Source organism: Lithobates pipiens, unplaced genomic scaffold, assembly GCF_037356315.1.
Source record: "Lithobates pipiens isolate NorthernLeopardFrog02 unplaced genomic scaffold, aLitPip1_a1.2 Scaffold_25, whole genome shotgun sequence".
NCBI classification, from domain to species: domain Eukaryota; kingdom Metazoa; phylum Chordata; class Amphibia; order Anura; family Ranidae; genus Lithobates; species Lithobates pipiens.
The window spans coordinates 222787383-222805827 of NW_027507787.1; the positions used below are offsets into that span (position 1 = coordinate 222787383).

At 42.9% G+C, this 18445-nt stretch overlaps 1 protein-coding gene across 1 annotated transcript in view; it reads right to left on the reverse strand.

Annotated features, from left to right (window-relative positions):
- Positions 1 to 18445, reverse strand: part of ACADSB (acyl-CoA dehydrogenase short/branched chain) — a 69650-nt gene that overhangs the window by 34712 nt on the left and 16493 nt on the right. Inside the window, exons 6-7 of the mRNA XM_077455581.1 lie at positions 5769 to 5894; positions 3019 to 3111 (exon numbers count right to left, since the gene is read on the reverse strand). Of these exons, the coding sequence (XP_077311707.1) occupies positions 3019 to 3111; positions 5769 to 5894 (219 nt within the window). The remainder of the gene's footprint in view (positions 1 to 3018; positions 3112 to 5768; positions 5895 to 18445) is intronic.

The window sequence follows — 18445 nt, forward strand, 5'->3', positions numbered from 1 at the left end:
TGCTTGTTGTTGGCTCAAATAGGAAGTTAGGCCCCTTTCACACCGATGATCCATTCAGGTCCGCCTGTCAGTTTTTTAGGCAGACCTGAACGGATGCTCCATAGAGGTCTATGGGGGGATGGATGTCAGTGGTGACATGTCCGCTGACATCCGTCCCGCTCCAAAAAAGTGCGACGGAGGAAAAACCTATTTTTCCATCCGTCTGCGAATCGGGTGACAGACACTACGGTCCGCCATCATCCGATCCCCCATAGGGGAGAACGGCACTCTGACAGGTCCGTCCCTGCACAGTGTCATCTTCCTGCTCCACGGAGATCCCCCGCTGAGCAGAGCGGTCCCAGTACATGGACAGGTCTGTATGAAAGAGCCCTTAGGAGCTTACTGGATTTCTGGCTGATCAGCAGGTATTTTTCTGTACTTCGTGTGCATCATTTTTAAACAGACAATACTTAAGAAAATGGTGTATTATGTGTTTGTTTCCCCCCCGACATACATTTTAACTTCTTCATAAGCATAGGTATTTCATGACAATGCAACTATAGGAAAAATAGTCAACGTCTGTATACCATGGAAAAAAGAAAAAAAGGGGAGGGACAAAGGTGTCCCCAGAAGGCAATCAATGGGAGAATCAACCACGGTATTAATAAAAATTTTATAAAGCTTTATTGGTGAAATACAAAATCACCGACTAATCCAGCCAGGGTGAAAAGGAAAATACACCCCAAGTGGATAACATTCCTACAATGCAACAATTCAAAGATAATAAATACACTGTAGAGATAAAATGTTAAAAAGCACTAGACACCCGGCTCTCCCCACTGGGAATCACACCCCAGAAAAAAATGGTAGACAAACAATCTAATTATGAAATGTTCTGACCACCATAGGCTCCTTAAATATTAGAAGTGCTTCAATTGATTGGTTGATTCTCCCGTTAATTGCCTTCTGGGGACACATCTTTGTCCCTCCCCTTTTTCCATTTTTCCCCATACATAGTTAATGGCTTTCAGGGAAGTATCCTGTCAGACTGATGATACGGTATATACATTAATATTTTCTTATATAATATGCAAAGAATGTGGATTTGGATTTTTTCCTAAATATTTTACCAGTATACCATACTGGCCAGTTATTACAGGCATAGAACTACATAATGATGCTTGAAGACCCTTGGTAAGTCAACCATCTTCTTTTTCTTGTGCATGGTAAATGCGTGATATGATACCAGTAGGAGAGGACATTGGATGGTAAATGATGGGGAAACCATTGCACTAGATCAGTGGTTCTCAACTCTTGTCCTCAGACCGAAGTTCATCCCTTTTGATCTAAAGTAGTGGTCATCAACCCTGTCCTCAGGGCCCACTAACAGGCCAGATTTTATGTATTACCTTGGGGGAGATGCAGACTAGAATACTGCAATCACTGAGCAGCAAATGATATCACCTGCAATGTATTTCAGTTATCTTACAAACCTGGCCTGTTAGCGGGCCCTGAGAACAGGAGTTGAGAACCGCTGCACTAGATGCTTTAGCTATAAGGTCTCATGCACATGGGGTGTTTTTACAGCTGTTATCCTTTGTGTCTATGCACACATAGGCTGTTATCAGCGTTTTTTGGCAGCTGTGTTTTCAAGCTGAACCCCCCCCCCCCCCCCCCAGAACTACTTTGTCTGAAGAGGAGTTTTTCAGCGGCTGTTTGGTGTTTATGAGCGTTTTGGAGCCTCAAGCTTTTGTGGCAATATAGTTTTGCTATAAAAAAAAAAAAAACGCAGAAAAACGCTGCTGCAAAAACATTGCAAAACTCATTCTACAGCTATCGCTACCAGTATTTCTATCATTTCCAGTGTGCATGAGACCTAACAGTTTAGGAAAATGTCCCTGACCGGCATCATATGTTATCTGATTTAACTATTTGAAGATTCCGCTCATGGATTTAAAGTGGTTGTTAACCCATATAAGCAAGTCTATATCAGTCGCTCTAATAGAGCCTGGCATAGCACACTGTGTAAGTCTTCTATAAAAATTAGGCTTCTAAATACCTGTTTAGAGCTGTCTTCAGGCCGGTCACATGACTTGCAGCCGCTGTACAGCTCCAATGTATGGCTTCTGCAGGAGGGGCCGAGAACTCACTCTGATATCAGATGGGGAGGTCACATGGCTGCTCAGTCCCTCCTGCAGTAGCCCTGAAATCCCACCGAGAGTCATGTGACCAGCCTGAAAATCGCTCTAAACAGGTATTTACAAGCATCGTTTTTATAAAAGAATATGAAGTGTGCTATGCCAGGCCCTAAGAGGGGCTGGCAATGACCATTTCAAAGTTTTAATTTTACTGATAGCGGCAGTGGGCAGAGACAGAGACGCGGAGCTGACAGGCAGGGAGGAGGGGGTGAGAGGGAGAGAGGAGAACAGAGCAGGGCTGCGGATGATGGAGGGACGTATGCTGACAACGATGGGCAGGGCTCAGCAGCCCTGATTTTCATTGTCAGTGCAGAGAGGGGGGATGCAGGAAGTAGAGGAATCAGGGAGGTTTTTTTTTTACAGTTTAGAGGGGGGCAGATTACATAGCACAAGCACTGTGCTGTTTAATCTGCTTTAACCGCTTCAGCCCCGGAAGATTTTACCCCCTTCCTGACCCATGATGCTCTTGTACTCTGTAGTGTAGTTGAGCATCATGGGAAATGTAGTTCCAAGGTTTGCCATTAGTGACCTAGTAATATCAAAAGCAATATTCTGGAAGCAGAGACAGCCAATCAGGATTCTCCTGACCTTATCACAGATTTCAGTAGGTTCTTACCTCATGAGAATATTGACAAAATTGCAGTAAGATATATTGTGAACTACTTATTTCTCCATTTACAATATTATTAAAACGGACTGTAAAATTACACAATAGCAGGCCATGTGATAACTACTAATTACAAAAAAAAAAAAAAAGAGAGAAAACAGCAGTGTTCTCATGATCGAAACTGCAGAAGAGTTCTGTTTGTGACATTTCAGCACACTGGTCCTGTTGTATCACCTGGGCAGCAATTCCAATCCGGCCTTCATTCAGCATTCCTATAGCATATTTGTAACCTTGTCCAACCTGGCCGAGGACACTGGACTCTGGAACCTGTATAAAACACAGCACAAGATTAACTGTACATAGAGATGTAGATGACAGCTGCTCTTAAATGAACGCCCTAGTCCAGTTTACCCCCCCCCCCCCCCCCCATACTCATCCAGTCCCCATTCCACCTTGCAGCAACCCTGCACCCTTTTTTTTTTTTAAATCGTAATGCATGCTGAATGCTTCAGAGAATGGTGCCATATAATAACATGGTGCATTCTCCTGTTAGCCCAAGGTGGCTGAATGACATACTCCCAGAAAGTGAGTTGAATTACGGCTGGATCGCATTCAACCTGGTAGACTGGTGACATCTAGTGGTGGAAAAGAATTACTGTGGGAGAACACGCCAGAGATAATGCTTTAAAGGGGGTTGTAAAGTCAGGTTTTTTTTTCTTTTTTAATCTTAAAGCGGTTGTATACCCACACATTTAAAAAAAAAAAAAAAAACCCTGGCATGAGCTAGTATGCAGCATATACTAGCTCATTATGAAATGCTTATCTCAGAACAAAGCCCCCATATCGGAGCCCGGTCCACGCCGACATCTTGCCCTCGGTGTGTCTTCTGGGTTCCTGGCTCCGGCGCCGGGAGTGGCCGGAGCCTTGTAGACGTCACTCCCGCGCATGTGTGGGAGTTTTCTTCCCTCCCTCTCTCTCTCTCTCTCTTCAGCCTGGCATTCAGAGCGCATGCGCCGCTGACATCAGCAGCTGCATGCAAAGGGAATATCTCCTAAACCGTACAGGTTTAGGAGATATTCATTTTACCTACAGGTAAGCCTTATTATAGTCTTACCTGTAGGTAAAAATGTCAAATTTGGGTATACGACCACTTTAATGCATTCTATGCATTAAGATAAAAAGTCTGTGTGCAGCAGTTCCCCTCAACCCCCCCCCCCCATACTTAGCTGAGCTTCCCCTCCAGCGATGTCCACAAATTTCTCAGCTGTTCCTGATTGGCTGAGACAGAGCAGCAGTGCCATTGGCTCCCGCTGCTGTCAAAGTCAGCTAGCCAATCAGAGGAGAGAGGGGGCGAGCCAGAGCGGGGCTCCGTGTCTGAATGGACACAGGGAGTTGTGACTCAGCTCAGGTGCCCCCATAGCAAGCTGCATGCTGTGGGGCCACTGAACAGGAGGGAGGGGCCAGGAGCACAGAAGAGGGACCCGAGAAGAGGAGGATCTGGGCTGCTCTGTGCAAATCCACTGCAATAGAGCAGGTAAGTATAACATGTTTGTTATTTTTTAAAGGGAAAAAAAACAAAAAAAACAAACAAAAACTTTGCTCAGATTGGTTCTGTTCAAGTCACTTCCACAATTCAACCTGAATGAGCAGAGGTTATAACGTCATTGAAAAGTCCACTCAGGATGATCAGTAGATTCAGATAAGAAGGCAGAAGAAATTCTATGGGCATCTCCTCTTTTACAGGTTTAGTCATCGTCGGCCTATACAGTGTTGTTGAGGGGAGTTAATCACAAGACTGGATGAACACAATTAAAAATCCTTTAGCTCTGGTTCACACTGACTGTGGGAATGAAATTGTGCGAGTTCAGCTGAAATCGCACAATTTCATTCCCGCATGTCAGTCCTGACTTTGGGGGAGATATCAGAGACATCTGTGGGTGGCACAGTGGTGTAGTGGTTAGCACCTAGCAGTAAAAAAGGTCACTGGTTCAAATCCCAACCATGACACTACTCCTTGAGGGGTAGGGACTGATGTGAGTGTGCAATGTACAGGGATAGGGACAATTGTAGACACTCACTCAGGTTGAACTGGATGGACTGGTGTCTTTATTCAACCTTACTAACTATGTAACTATGAAATGCACTGATTCCTATGTAAATGACACTGGCAGTGAAGGGGTTAACCAGGGGGTGGCAGTGTAGGGGTAAAGTGTGTCCTAGGGGCATGTTACTAACTGTGGGGGGCTGGGCTATGTCTTGTTGAAGGAGCAGAGATCAGTGTCACTTGTAGCTAGGCAGAACGGGGAGATGCTGTTTACATCAGCATCTCCCCGTTCAGTCTCACCTAGCAGTAAAAAGGGTCGCTGGTTCAAATCCCAACCACGACACTACTCGTTGAGAATAGGGACCGATGTGAGTGTGCAATGTACAGGGATAGGGACAATTGTAGACACTCACTCAGGTTGAACTGGATGGACTGGTGTCTTTATTCAACCTTACTAACTATGTAACTATCTGTGGGGGTTCCTGCACAGAGGTCAATGGAAATTGCACCCCCAAAAATCGCCAAAAGTAGAACAGAAACTACTTTTGGCAATCGGTATGGCGATGGCGCACAGATTCGGACGCTGCCATTTCCGCCGATTTGGCATGAGAGTTGCATGCCAAATCCCATCAATGTGAACCAGGGCTTAAATGGTGAAAGTGTGTTTGTTAGAATATCCATTTCTTGCTATGCTTTGGGGGTCATAAAGGGAGTGGAAATATTACCAAGGGGGAAACAAAAAAAATAAATAAAAACCCTTTCACTGGTTGTAAATCTTCCCCACGCTATTGAAGATTTAAAAATAAAAATAATTTTGGTTGGAGTTACACTTTAATTTATAAAACTGCTTTCCCTTGCTGTGAAGATCCGATTTACTATGATTTGTTCGCAGAACCCATTTCAATAAAGGATTCACAACTCCACAAAAAGGTCATCATACCTTCACATTATCAAATGACAGGCTGCAGGTTGATGATGCTCTGAGTCCCATTTTATCCTCTTTCTTTCCAATGTGAAATCCTTCAGTGTCCCTAGGCACTATGAAACACGTGATCCCTCTGTATCCCTGAAATACACAAGAGAATTGCTTCCGATGGTTGTACAATCAATACCTGTGTGATCGGGCATTGCTACGTTGCACATTCCTTCTGCTGTGTAAACCTCATACAGGTGGATCTCATAAAATTAGAATATCATCAAAAAGTTAATTTCAGTAATTCAATTCAAAAAGTGAAATTCATATATTTTAAAACAGATGCGTTACACATAGAGTAATATATTTCAATCATTTCTTTAACCACTTCAGCCCCGGACCAATTTGCAGCCAAAGGACCAAGCCCTTTTTTGCGATTCGGCACTGTGTCGCTTTAACTGACAATTGCGCGGTCGTGCAACGTGGCTCCCAAACAAAATTGCCGTCCTTTTTAGAGGTCGACCGATATATCGGCCGATATTTGCCGTTTTTTAAATAATCGGCATCGGCCGATTGTGCTGGTAAAAAGCCGATTTAGAACTACAGCGGGACTTTGAAATGACTTCTGTAAGAAGTCAGTGTAAGTTGTCTGAGTTGTCATAGCAACACTTTCCTCCTCTCTGGGCAGACTGCCAAGAAAAGAACTAAAAGATACAATGTTTACACTGAATGAATGAAGTCATCTCTGTGTGTAGAAGTTCTCAGTTTAACCATTTAAAGACTAAATCTTTTCTGACACTTGTTGCTTACAAGTAAAAATCCTGTATTTTCTGCCAGAAAATCACTTAGACCCCCCAAAAATTATATATATTTTTTTAGCAGAGATCCTAGGGAATAAAATAGCGGTTGTTGCAATATTTTATGTCACACGGCATTTGCACAGAGGTCTTTCAAATGCATTTTTTTGGCAAAAAAATACACTATTTAAAAATAAAATAAAAACAGTAAAGTTAGCCCATTTTTTTTTTTTCGTCCAAAAGTTTTGACTACCTGTTTTTATTTAATACATAGGTTTTTTTTTTTTAATCTAAATCATACATACAAGTAAACTGATTGGCGGTTTGTTTTGTTTAATAAATGTTTAAATGTAAGAAATTTTCTGTATCACTTATGAAGGCCGCTTTCACACTGGAGCGGGCAGGCGTTGATGGTAAAACGCAAGTTTTAGCGGCTCTTTACCATCATTTTAGTGGTGCTATTTGGCTGCTAGTGGGGCACATATAACCCAGCTAGCGGCCAAGGAAGAGGTTAAATGCGCCCATGAAGCACCGCTGCCAAATCGCATTGCATGCGCTTCGGCAGTGGTGCCCATTCATATCAATAGGCAGGAGTGGTGGAGGAGCGGTATACACCACTCCAAACGTGCTGCTTGCAGGACTTTTTTTTTAAGATCCTGCCAGCGCATCGCCTCAGTGTGAAAGCGCTCTGTCTTTCACACAGACTGCAGGGGAGCCATTTTGCAGGCACTTTACAGGGGCTATTTTTAGCCCAAAAGCGCCTGAAAAACGCCCCAATGGGAAAGGTGTGTTAGATCAAGGGGGATTAAAAAAAAAAAAAATAATAAATAAAAAAGGAAAAAAATAAATAAATAAAATAAAATCGGCCTAACATATCGGCCCAAAAAAATCGGCATCATATATCGGCTATCGGCCGCCATGATTTCTAAATATCGGCATCGGCCAGAGAAAAACCCATATCGGTCGACCTCTAGTCCTTTTTTTCCCCACAAATAGAGCTTTCTTTTGGTGGTATTTGATCACCCCTGCGGTTTTCATTTTTTGCGCTATAAACAAAAATAGAGCGACAATTTTGAAAAAAAAATGCAATATTTTTTACTTTTTGCTATAATAAATATCCCCAAAAAATATATAATTTTTTCCCCCCTCAGTTTAGGCCAATACATATTGTTTACATATTTTTGGTTAAAAAAAAAAAAATTAAAAATAAAATCGCAATTAGCGATTATTGATTGGTTTGCGCAAAAGTTTTAGTGTTTACAAAATAGGGGATGGTTTTATAGCATTTTTATTAATATTTTTTTTTTTTTTACTAGTAATGGCGGCGATCAGCGATTTTTATTGTGACTGCGACATTATGGCGGACACATCGGACATTTTTGACACATTATTGGGACCATTGTCATTTATACAGCAATCAGTGCTATTTAAATGCAGTGATTCCTGTGTAAATGACACTGCCAGTGAAGCAGATAACCACTAGGGGGCGGGGAGGGGTTAAGTGTGACGTGTGTGTTTTTTTACTGTTGGGGCGTGGCTTGGCATGTGATGTCACCGATTGTCTTTCCCTATAACAGGGAACAGACGATCGGTGACAGCCACACTAGGAAGCACAGGGAGAGGTTTGTTTACACAGACCTCTGCTCGTTCTTCAGCTCTGTGACCCGATCGCGGGACACCAGCAGCGATCGGGTCCCGCGGCCACGGAGCTCAGGACCGGGTAGCGAGTGCGTGACCCACGGCTGGGCACTTAAAGAGCAACGTACCTGTACGTTGATGTGCCCGGCCATGCCATTCTGCCAACGTAAATGTGCAGGAGGCGGTCCTGGGACCCTAGGGAATAAAATGGCGGTTTATCGTGCACGGTATTTGCGTAATCATTTTTCAACCTCCTTTTTTTTTAAAAACAAAAAAACAAAAAGCGGTTTCATGAATTATAAAAATAACAAAACAGTAAAGTTAGCCCAATTTTTTGTATAATGTGAAAGACGATGTTATGCTGAGTATATACCCAACATGTCACGCTTTAAAATTACGCACACTCATGGAATGGCGCCAAACTTCTGTACCTAAAAACCTCCATAGGCGACGCTTTGAAAATTTGTACAGGTTACTAGTTTAGAGTCACAGAGGATGTATAGTGCTAGAATTGTTGCACGTGCTCTAACACACACGGTGATACCTCACGTGTGGTTAGAACGGCGTTTACATATATAGGTGGGGCTTATGTGTGTGTGTTCACTTCTGAACCCGAGCTACCACAGGGGCGTTTTTTTATTTTTACACTTTTTTTTATTTTTTTCATCACTTTTATTCCCATTACAAGGAATGTAAACATCCCTTGTAATAGGAATCTATTGTGACAGGTCCTCCTTATGGAGAGATGCGGGATCAGCAAGACCTCACATCTCTCCTCCAGGCTGGAAAGCATGAGATCGAGATATAAAATTCACTGATCTCATGCTGAGATCCGCGATTGGCGCTTTGTTTACTTCCGGGAACCCGGTCAATGATGTCATAACGTGGTACCCGGGCCTCAGACGGTCATAAAGATGACTGGTGACCATCTGGTTACCGGAAATCTCTATCGTCGTCATCTGGCGCTGCCCGATTCTTTCTCTGGCGGGGGGCGGATGTCCCTTCCCGTCGCCTATAAGAGCGATCTAGGGACAGAACTGCTGCTATGATCATTCTTAACCACTTAAGGACCGCCTCATGCCGATATACAATCGGTAGAATGGCACGGCTGGGCACAAGCACGTACAGGTACGTTGCCCTTTAAGAGCCCAGCCGTGGGTCGCGCTCATGCCGACACACTCACGACCTGGTCCTGAGATCCATGACCATGGCCGCGGGACCCACAGAGCTGAAGAACGGGGAGAGGTAAATGTAAACAAACCTCTCCCCATGCTTCCTAGTGAGCTTGTCACTGATCGTCTGTTCCTGGTCATAGGGAAAGACGATCAGTGATGTCACACACCAAGCCACGCCCCCTACAGTAAAAAAACACATTAGGTCAAACTTAACCCCTACACTCCCCCCTAGTGTTAACCCCTTCACTGCCAGTGACATTTTTACAGTAATCAGTGCATTTTTAATCGCGCTGATCGCTGTATTAATGCCAATGGTCCCAAAAATATGTCAAAATTGTCTGACGTGTCTGCCATAATGTCGCAGTCACAATAAAAATCGCTGATCGCCGTAAAAAAGTAGTACTAGTAAAAAAAAAAAAATTATTAATAAAAATGTCATAAAACCATCCCCTATTTTGTAGAGGCTATAACTTTTGCGCAAACCAATCAGTAAACGCTTATTGTGATTTTTTTTTAACCAAAAATATGTAGAAAACTGAGGAAAAAATATTTTTTTATATATTTTTGGGGGATATTTATTATAGCAAAAAGTAAAAAATATTGATTTTTTTTCAAAATTGTCTCTCTATTTTTGTTTATAGCACTTTTTTGTGCCATAAACAAAAATAGAGCGACAATTTTGAAAAAAAAATCAATATTTTTTAAAACCGCAGAGGTGATCAAATACTACCAAAAGAAAGCTCTATTTGTGGGAAAAAAAGATGCCAATTTTGTTTGGGAGCCACGTCGCACGACCGTGCAATTGTCAGTTAAAGCGACACAGTGGAGTTGAAGAGCGAGGTGATGGGGCGGATGTGAGAGAGGTGAGGGGAGGGGCCTGACTGCGGCGTCCTCGTGGGAGATGGTGGAGGCCCCGAGGAGAGAGCCGGAGGCGAGCGCAGTGAGAGGGTGCTCTGCCCCGGCGTGAGAACCGATCAGCCGCGCCGATCTCCAGCTCCGTCCCCCCCCCCCGAGATCGACGTCAGCGAACAGCGCCGAATGACGGATAAGGGGCCGCTTTGCTGCTCAGCCCGAACAATCTCCCGCGTTGGTGTGAGCAGGGCGGGAGAGCGGGAGGAGAGCAGCCGAACGAGTGGTAAGACCGGAGACTCTCTCTTAGAGACAGCGGAGCCCGCACCGGAATTCCAGTGAACCCGCAACGATCCCCGTTCTCCTTAGTGAGGACACAGAGGAGGGGAAGATAAGGTCAGATCGTTCCTTATTGCTTAATCTTCAACTGTGATGAAATGTGTTTACTGACAAAAGTAATACCGGATAGACTGTGGTATGGTTCAAGAGATATGGTTTTGCTGAAGCCTTTAAAGAAAGAAGCAGTTAACCGGGTAATGTAGATCCCGTTCCCTGAAAATGGCGGGATAAACATATAAGGGTCTGGCTTATGGCTCCTGTTTGGAAAACTTGTCTGCACCTGTATGAAAATCTCGCTGCGTCTACCTGTCCCAATTGTGTTGATTGGCCCCAGTATCCCCCCCTCTCTCCCTCTCTTATTCCTTTCCTTTCTTCATGGTTTTCTGAAGTGAATTAAAGGGACGGTATCCTAGTGTACAGTTCATCTTTAACCGAGAGTACTAATAGCTTTGGCAGACAACGTCTGCAAATCTGAAGTTCAATAGCGTAATTACAGCAAGCTGACTCCAAAGTAGAAACTGTTAGAAGAAGGAAGAGGAAAGAAGGAAAGGGGAAGGAAAGGAAAAAGAAAAACAAAGTTGGGACTCAGGAATTTTAGTATTTTTTCCCCTGATTTTGGCCCAATTACACGGCAAAGAAGGAATAAAAAGTATTTAAAAGGACGGTGCCTGTTCTCAGGCAAGCCACCTCTATTACGAGCCTGGGAGCGTAAAACCTGAGGCAGCACGGTAATAAGATAAGAGTAATCCCTAACAAGAGAACCGCTGGGAAAGTGGTCCCTGAGAAATCCTGGGGAAAAGAAAGACGAAGGGAAACATGAAGGGAAAAAATACGAGAACGAACGAGCCTAAAAACTCAAGGGAGAGCTTGAATTCCAGTTCAATCCAAAAATATTTAAAAGAAACAAGTCAAAAAAGCCCAGGTCTCGAGGGATATCAGAGAGGGGGGAGAGAACGGAGGAGGGAAGTTGGAAAACCGGAGGGGGCAAGAGGAGACTCTTCGGGAGAAGAGGGGGATCAGGAGAGGGGACGAAAGCAAGATGAGACCCCATCTCAGATACCCACAAAGGGGGAAATGCAGGAAATGTTCTTAAAATTAGAAAATATAATTAAAGCCGAGATCCTAACTGTAAGGAAGGACATGGGGCACTTATTGAAGCGAGTTGAAGAAATGGAGGATCAAACAGGAAGACAGGCCAGGGAAATAACGGAATTAAAAATACAAGTAAAGAAATCGCAGGAAGCGCACAGAGAGACCCGGCTTAAGTTAGAAGAACAGGAAAATCAAAGCAGAAGACAAAATCTGAGAATTAGATCACTGCCTGAACAATCGGGAGAAGATTTGGGCAGAAAAATGGGAAAGATATTTAATCCCTTATTGGGAAAAGAAGAAGGGTTAGAGTTAAAATTAGAACGTGTAATCAGAATAAGGAAACCTCAAGGACTGAGGGAAGAAACTCCGAGAGACGTAATAATAAAATTTCAGCAATATGAAGATAAGGCGAAGATATGGAGCAAGCTGAGAGGCCAGGCCCCAATTCAATATGATGGAGTAGCGTTACAGATCTTCCAGGACCTGGCTCCGGGAACCCTGGCTCGCAGAAGAAGATTAAAGCCCTTATTAGACCAACTGAGAAACGCAAATGTAAAATATAGCTGGGGTTTTCCGGCAGCCCTTGTAGTACAGAAGGAGGGGAGGACGCTTAAGCTCAAAACCCTAGATGAAATTGAGGACTTCTGCAATAAAATAGGAATCCCAATCCCCCTGTTCCCATTAGACCCCTGGGAGGGGTAAGGATTAAGAAGGAAGGGGGAACTGTAGGCAACTCAGTAGTGGCTTAATGGTCCTTTGTCTGTTTTTCCTGATTTTTCCTTTTTTTTGTTTTTTTGGTTTCGATCTTGGGGTGGGGGGGGGGAGGTGCGGTTGGGGGGGAAGGAGGGGGATTGGGGTCTTTGGGGAGGTGGGAGGAGGAGGGACGCAGTCAAGGTCATACCCTAGGTGATTGGGCTTGCAGAGTGAGTAATACTCATTATGCAAAGCAGAAGCCCGGAACGGGCAGAGAGGGTGGGTAGGGGGGGGAGTGTGGGTGGGGGAGGGAGAGGGGTGAGGGGGGGGAAATGTTCCTGGGGGGGTACTAAGATATACCAAAAAGCGTGGAGTAAAGATTCCCAGAAAAGGCCTAGATGGCTGAGATAAAATTAATGTCATATAATGTTAAGGGTCTGAATTCGCCAGATAAGAGGTTTAAGCTCTTAAAAGAACTACAACAACATAAAGCAGAAATAATTTTTCTTCAAGAGACGCACTTAACCCAAGACACAAATGTGAAATTGCACTCCGCAAACTATCCATCCTGGATTTACGGAGACTCACCAATTAAGAGGGCTAAGGGAGTGGCTATAGGGTTTAAGAAGGGCAATAAATATGAGGTCTGTGATAGGTTGATTGACCCAGAGGGGCGATATCTATTTCTGAACGGGACAATAGGAGATAGAAAGATTACCCTAGCTAACATATATTGCCCAAACAAAAACCCAGAGAGATATCTGATGCAAACATTGGGGAGGCTTGCGGAGTTCAAGAAAGGAGAGGTAATAGTAGCAGGGGACCTTAACTTTTGCTTGGATCCAGCCGTTGATAGTACGTCCGGTGCAAGGGGGAGAAATATGAAAAATATAAAAAAATTAAAACTCCAGTTGAGGAGTAGTCAACTGATAGATGTATGGAGGATACATCATGAAAAAACAAAGGATTACACGTTTTTCTCCCCAGTGCACGGGACGTACACCAGGCTGGACTATTTCTTGGTTGATCATAGGTTACTGGAGTTGGTCTCAGAAACGAAAATAGAAATTGCAACTTTCTCAGATCACTCCCCAGTTGTAATGAAGCTGAAGATACCTGGGACACAGAGACGCCCCTACTCCTGGAGGTTAAATGAGGAGCTCTTTTGTGATAAGAAAGTGGTGGATATCATACAGAAAGAGATTGAATTCTATTTTAGAACAAATAGTACAGAAGAGGTATCGGGAGCTGCCCTATGGGAGGGCCATAAGGCATATGTCAGGGGTATCCTTATAGCTATAGGGTCCAGAAAAAAAAAGGAAAAAAAAGAAGAAAAGGAGAAGTTAATGAGAGAGGTCTATAGTCTGGAGCAGAAGCATAAAATGCAAGGGGGCCAACAACAGGAGACCTTTCATCGATTGATCAATAAGAGAGAGGAACTTAAAGATATCTATGAGGAAGAAACTAGAAGGGCACTTTTAGGTAGAGCCAGAGAAAGGTACTATTGGGAAAATAAAATAGGAAAAAATTTAGCGAGACAAGTGAAAAGCAAAAGAGGGGTCAATTTCATCGACAAAATAAAGGATAAGAAGGGTAAAATGGTATACACGTCTGGGAAAATAGCAGAAGTATTCAAACAATATTATGAGGCCTTGTACAATGTAGATAAGAGAGGAGAACAGGGAACAGGGCAAAAAGAGAAAATGAAAGAGTTTTTAAGAAAAGCCAAAATGCCCCGCTTAACAGACGGGGAGAGGGAGGACATGGAGAGTCCCATCATTGAAGAAGAAATCTATAAGGCCTTAAAAGAGACAGCCTCAGGGAAGAGCCCGGGTCCGGATGGGTTCGTAATTTCGTATTATAAAAAATTTAAGGAACTTTTAGTCCCCCACTTGTGCAAATATTTTAATGGATTAGGCACTGACTTCGATATGGGGAGGGAATCATTACGGGCAGAGATTACTTTAATTCCGAAAGAGGGGAAAGATCAGACTCTTTGCGGTAGCTATAGGCCTATTGCGCTCCTAAACACGGACGTAAAATTATATGCTAAAGTAATTGCCGCAAGATTAAAAAAAAACATGACAAAACTGATCCATCCGGACCAGGTCGGGTTTGTCCCTGAGAGAGAGGGCAGGGACAACGGAATAAGGGCCTTACTCCTCACCCAAGCTTTAAAAGACAGTGGGTCCCCAGGTCTATTCCTGTCAATTGATGCTGAAAAAGCATTTGACAGGGTAGACTGGGGACTCATGCTAGAAACACTAGAAGAGATTGGGGTGGGCCCGAGGATGATATATTGGATCAAGGCATTATATAAGAACCCACAAGCGACGGTCAAGGTCAATGGAGAATTTTCGACTCTGCTGCAAATGAGCAACGGGACCAGACAGGGGTGTCCATTGTCGCCCCTATTGTTTGTGATCTCCCTTGAACCCCTGCTGGCCGCAATTCGTAATAACCCAGATATCACAGGGATTAGAATAGGGCAAGAGGAACACAAATTAGCCGCTTATGCGGACGATGTGCTTTTCTTCATTACAAATCCCAGGATTACGATCCCGAATTTGTTAAAAATACTGGAAGAGTTCGGACAGATTTCCAACTTAAAAATCAACCTTGGTAAATCAGAAGCTTTAAATATAAACATCTGCAAACAAGAAGAGGAGAGATTAAGAGCACAATTCTTCTTTCCCTGGCGTAAAGAAATTAAATATCTGGGGGTCCTCCTGTTGAATAATTTAAGAAGATTATACCTAAAAAACTATATCCCTTTATTAGACGAAATTAAGAGCGAAATAAAGAAAATCTCTGCTAGCCATCTTTCGTGGTTAGGTCGGATAAATGTGGTAAAAATTATTTTAGTTCCGAAGATAACATATAAATTTCAAATGATGCCCATTGCACTCCCTGCGACTTATTTTTCAGTTTTAAGGAAGATTATAGCTAAGTTTATATGGCAGAATAAAAAATCGAGAATTTCGTACGCGGTATTAAGGAGAGGGAAAGATCAAGGGGGGGTGGCAGCCCCAGATTTAAAAAGATACTATAAGGCTATAGTACTGTCACGGGTGGTAGACTGGGCGAAAGCGGTAAAGGATAAAAGGTGGGTAGGTATTGAAAATACACTTTCACAAACACTTTTAGGAAGAATAATTTGGAATCCGCCACAATATAGGACTTTAGGCTTAAACACTCACAAAATTACACGATTAGTTTTCAAACTATGGGACCAATTGCACACGCAAAAAAAATTGAATTATAATTCACCGTTGATCTATTTGAAAGACAATGTTTACTTCCCTCCAGGGCAACGAGAAATAGGGGGAAACTGGATTGTAAAAGATAATGCACAATTAAAAGATATATTAGTAGAAGATAATTTAATCACATTTCAAGTACTAAGAGAAGACACAGATTTAATGAGGTTGGATGAATGGCGGTACCTCCAGTTAAGAACATTTGTTTTAAAGCTTCCCCATCCTCTACGGAGTAAGGAAGAATTAGGACCCTTCGAACAACTGTGTCAGCAGGATAAAACAACAAAAAAAAAAAGAAAAAATATTGGTTCGATTTATAAAATATTTTCAGAGGGGGATGAACTGGAGGAACCGGCATTCTTTAAAAAGTGGGAAAAAGATTTGGGGGTACAATGTAATACCCAAATTAGAAAGAAAATATTAACTTTAATTCACTTTGCGGGGGGAGGGAATAAATTAATAGAAACAAACTACAAATGTATAGCAAGGTGGTACGCCACCCCTGATAAACTCAGTAGGTTTAGAAACGATCAGTCGCCGGAGTGCTGGCGAGGATGTAAGTCAATTGGGAGTACGGGCCATATATGGTGGGATTGCCCCAAAATACGAGATTATTGGAAAAAGATATTAGAACTAATAAAGGTGGTCACGGGAAAAACGATTAGAGAGGACCCATGGACTGTGTTATTTCACGGGACAGAGGAGACAATTAACCAATATAAAGCATCATTAGTCCCTATTTTATTAGACGCCGCAAAAAACCTTATCCCGAGAAAATGGAGAGAAAAAGAATGCCCCAAAATCCAGGACTGGATTCGTCGGGTAACCGAAATACAATATATGGAAATTGATGAGGGCGGAGAAGAGGCAGCAGCCATAAAGGAGGAGAGGGGCAGGAAATGGGACCTATGGGAAAAATTTAAAAAATCTTGGCGATATGTGGAGGAAATAACGCAGGTATAAATATGGGAAAGGTATAGCGGAAGTGAGGTTTAAAGTAGAACCCTGAGGGATAGAAACCAGGAACAGGGAGGGGGGAGGGAGGGGGGTAAAAGAGAGTTTATAGGGACAAAGAGAGGAGGAGACACGAACGAGAGTTGATACTTGAAGTCTTGCCGTAGGATACGGGTCGTTTACCTCCTCTCTTTGTACCCACAATGAAGATGGAAAAAAAGAGAGGGTTAGGGGGGAGGGGAATAAATTTAAGTGAAGATATATGGCGAAGGAAGTTAAGGGGTAAATTTTAAAGGGATATTATAGGATGACTTGGTGGTTTTTCCCTTCTTTTGGCTCTTTTAATGTATAAATGAATAAAGTTTTTGACTGAAAAGGTTTATTAAAAAGAAGAGCTACAATGATGTGATGTTAAGACGAGGTAAATTATAATGAACGTTGAGTTGATTGACACCTCGCTGATTAATTCGCTGAAGTAGCAAAAAAAAAAAAAAAAAAAAAAAAAAGCGACACAGTGCAGAATCGCAAAAAGGGGCCTTGGACCTTTAGCTGCAAAATGGTCTGGGGCTTAAGTGGTTAACGTGCACAGAATTGCCGCCTGGAAAGAATGATATCTGAATGATGCCTGTAGCTGTAGGCATCATTCAGATATCCCCACTCAAGTCAAGGACGTCATATGACACCCTAAGGTATTAAAGTGGTTAATACAAAAATGTTGGCTTACTGAAAAGTCTGTCCATGTACAGTATAGTGTGCACTCAATACTTGGTCGGGGCTCCTTTTGCATGAATCACTGCATCAATGAGGCGTGGCATGGAAGTGATCAGCCAGTGGCACTGCTGAGGTGTTATGGAAGCCCAGGTTGCTTTGATAGCGGCCTTCAGCTCATCTGCATTGTTGAGTCTGGTGTCTCTTCTTCCTCTTGACAATACCCCACAGATTCTTTATAGGGTTTATGTTAGGCGAGTGTGCTGGCCTATCAAGCACAGTGATACCATGATCATCAGACCAGGTATTGGTACTTACGGCAGTGTGGGCAGGTGCTGAAAAAATGAAATCAGCATCTCCATAAAGCTGGTCAGTAGAGGGACGCATGAAGTGCTCTAGAATTTCCCGGTAGAGGGCTGCACTGACTTTGGACTTGATAAAACACAGTGGACCAACACCAGAAGATGGCATGGCTCCCCAAATCATCACTGACCCAAATCATTACCAGGAAATTCTAGAGCACTTTATACTTCCCTCCACTGATCAGATTTATGGAGATGCGGATTTCATTTTCCAGCAGGACTTGGCACCTGCCCACACTTCCAAAAAGTACCAATACCTGGCTTAATGATCATGTTATCAGTGTGCCTGATTGGTCAGCAAACTCACCTGACCTAAACCTCATAGAGAATCTGTGGGGTATTATCAAGAGGAAGATGAGACACCAACAATGCAGATGAGCTGAAGGCCGCTATCAAAGCAACCCGGGCTTCCATAACATCTCAGCAGTGCCACAGGCTGATCGCTTCCATGCCACGTCGCATTGATGTCGTAATTCATGCAAAAAGGACCCCCGACCAAATACTGAGCGCACACTATACTGTACATGGATATACTTTTCAGTAAACCAACATTTCTGTATTAAAAATTTGTTTTTTTTATTGGTTTTATGTAATATTCTAATTTTCTGAGCTACTGAATTTGGGGTTGTCACTAGCTGTAAGCCATAATCATCAAAATGAAAAGAAAGAAAGAAATGCTTGAAATATATTACTCTGCATGTAATGCATCTGTATAAAATATATTAATTTCACTTTTTGAATTGAAATACTGAAATAAACTTTTTGATGATATTCTAATTTTATAAGATGCGCCTGTATATGATCAGCTTATACAGATAAATAAAAGGGACCTTCTAT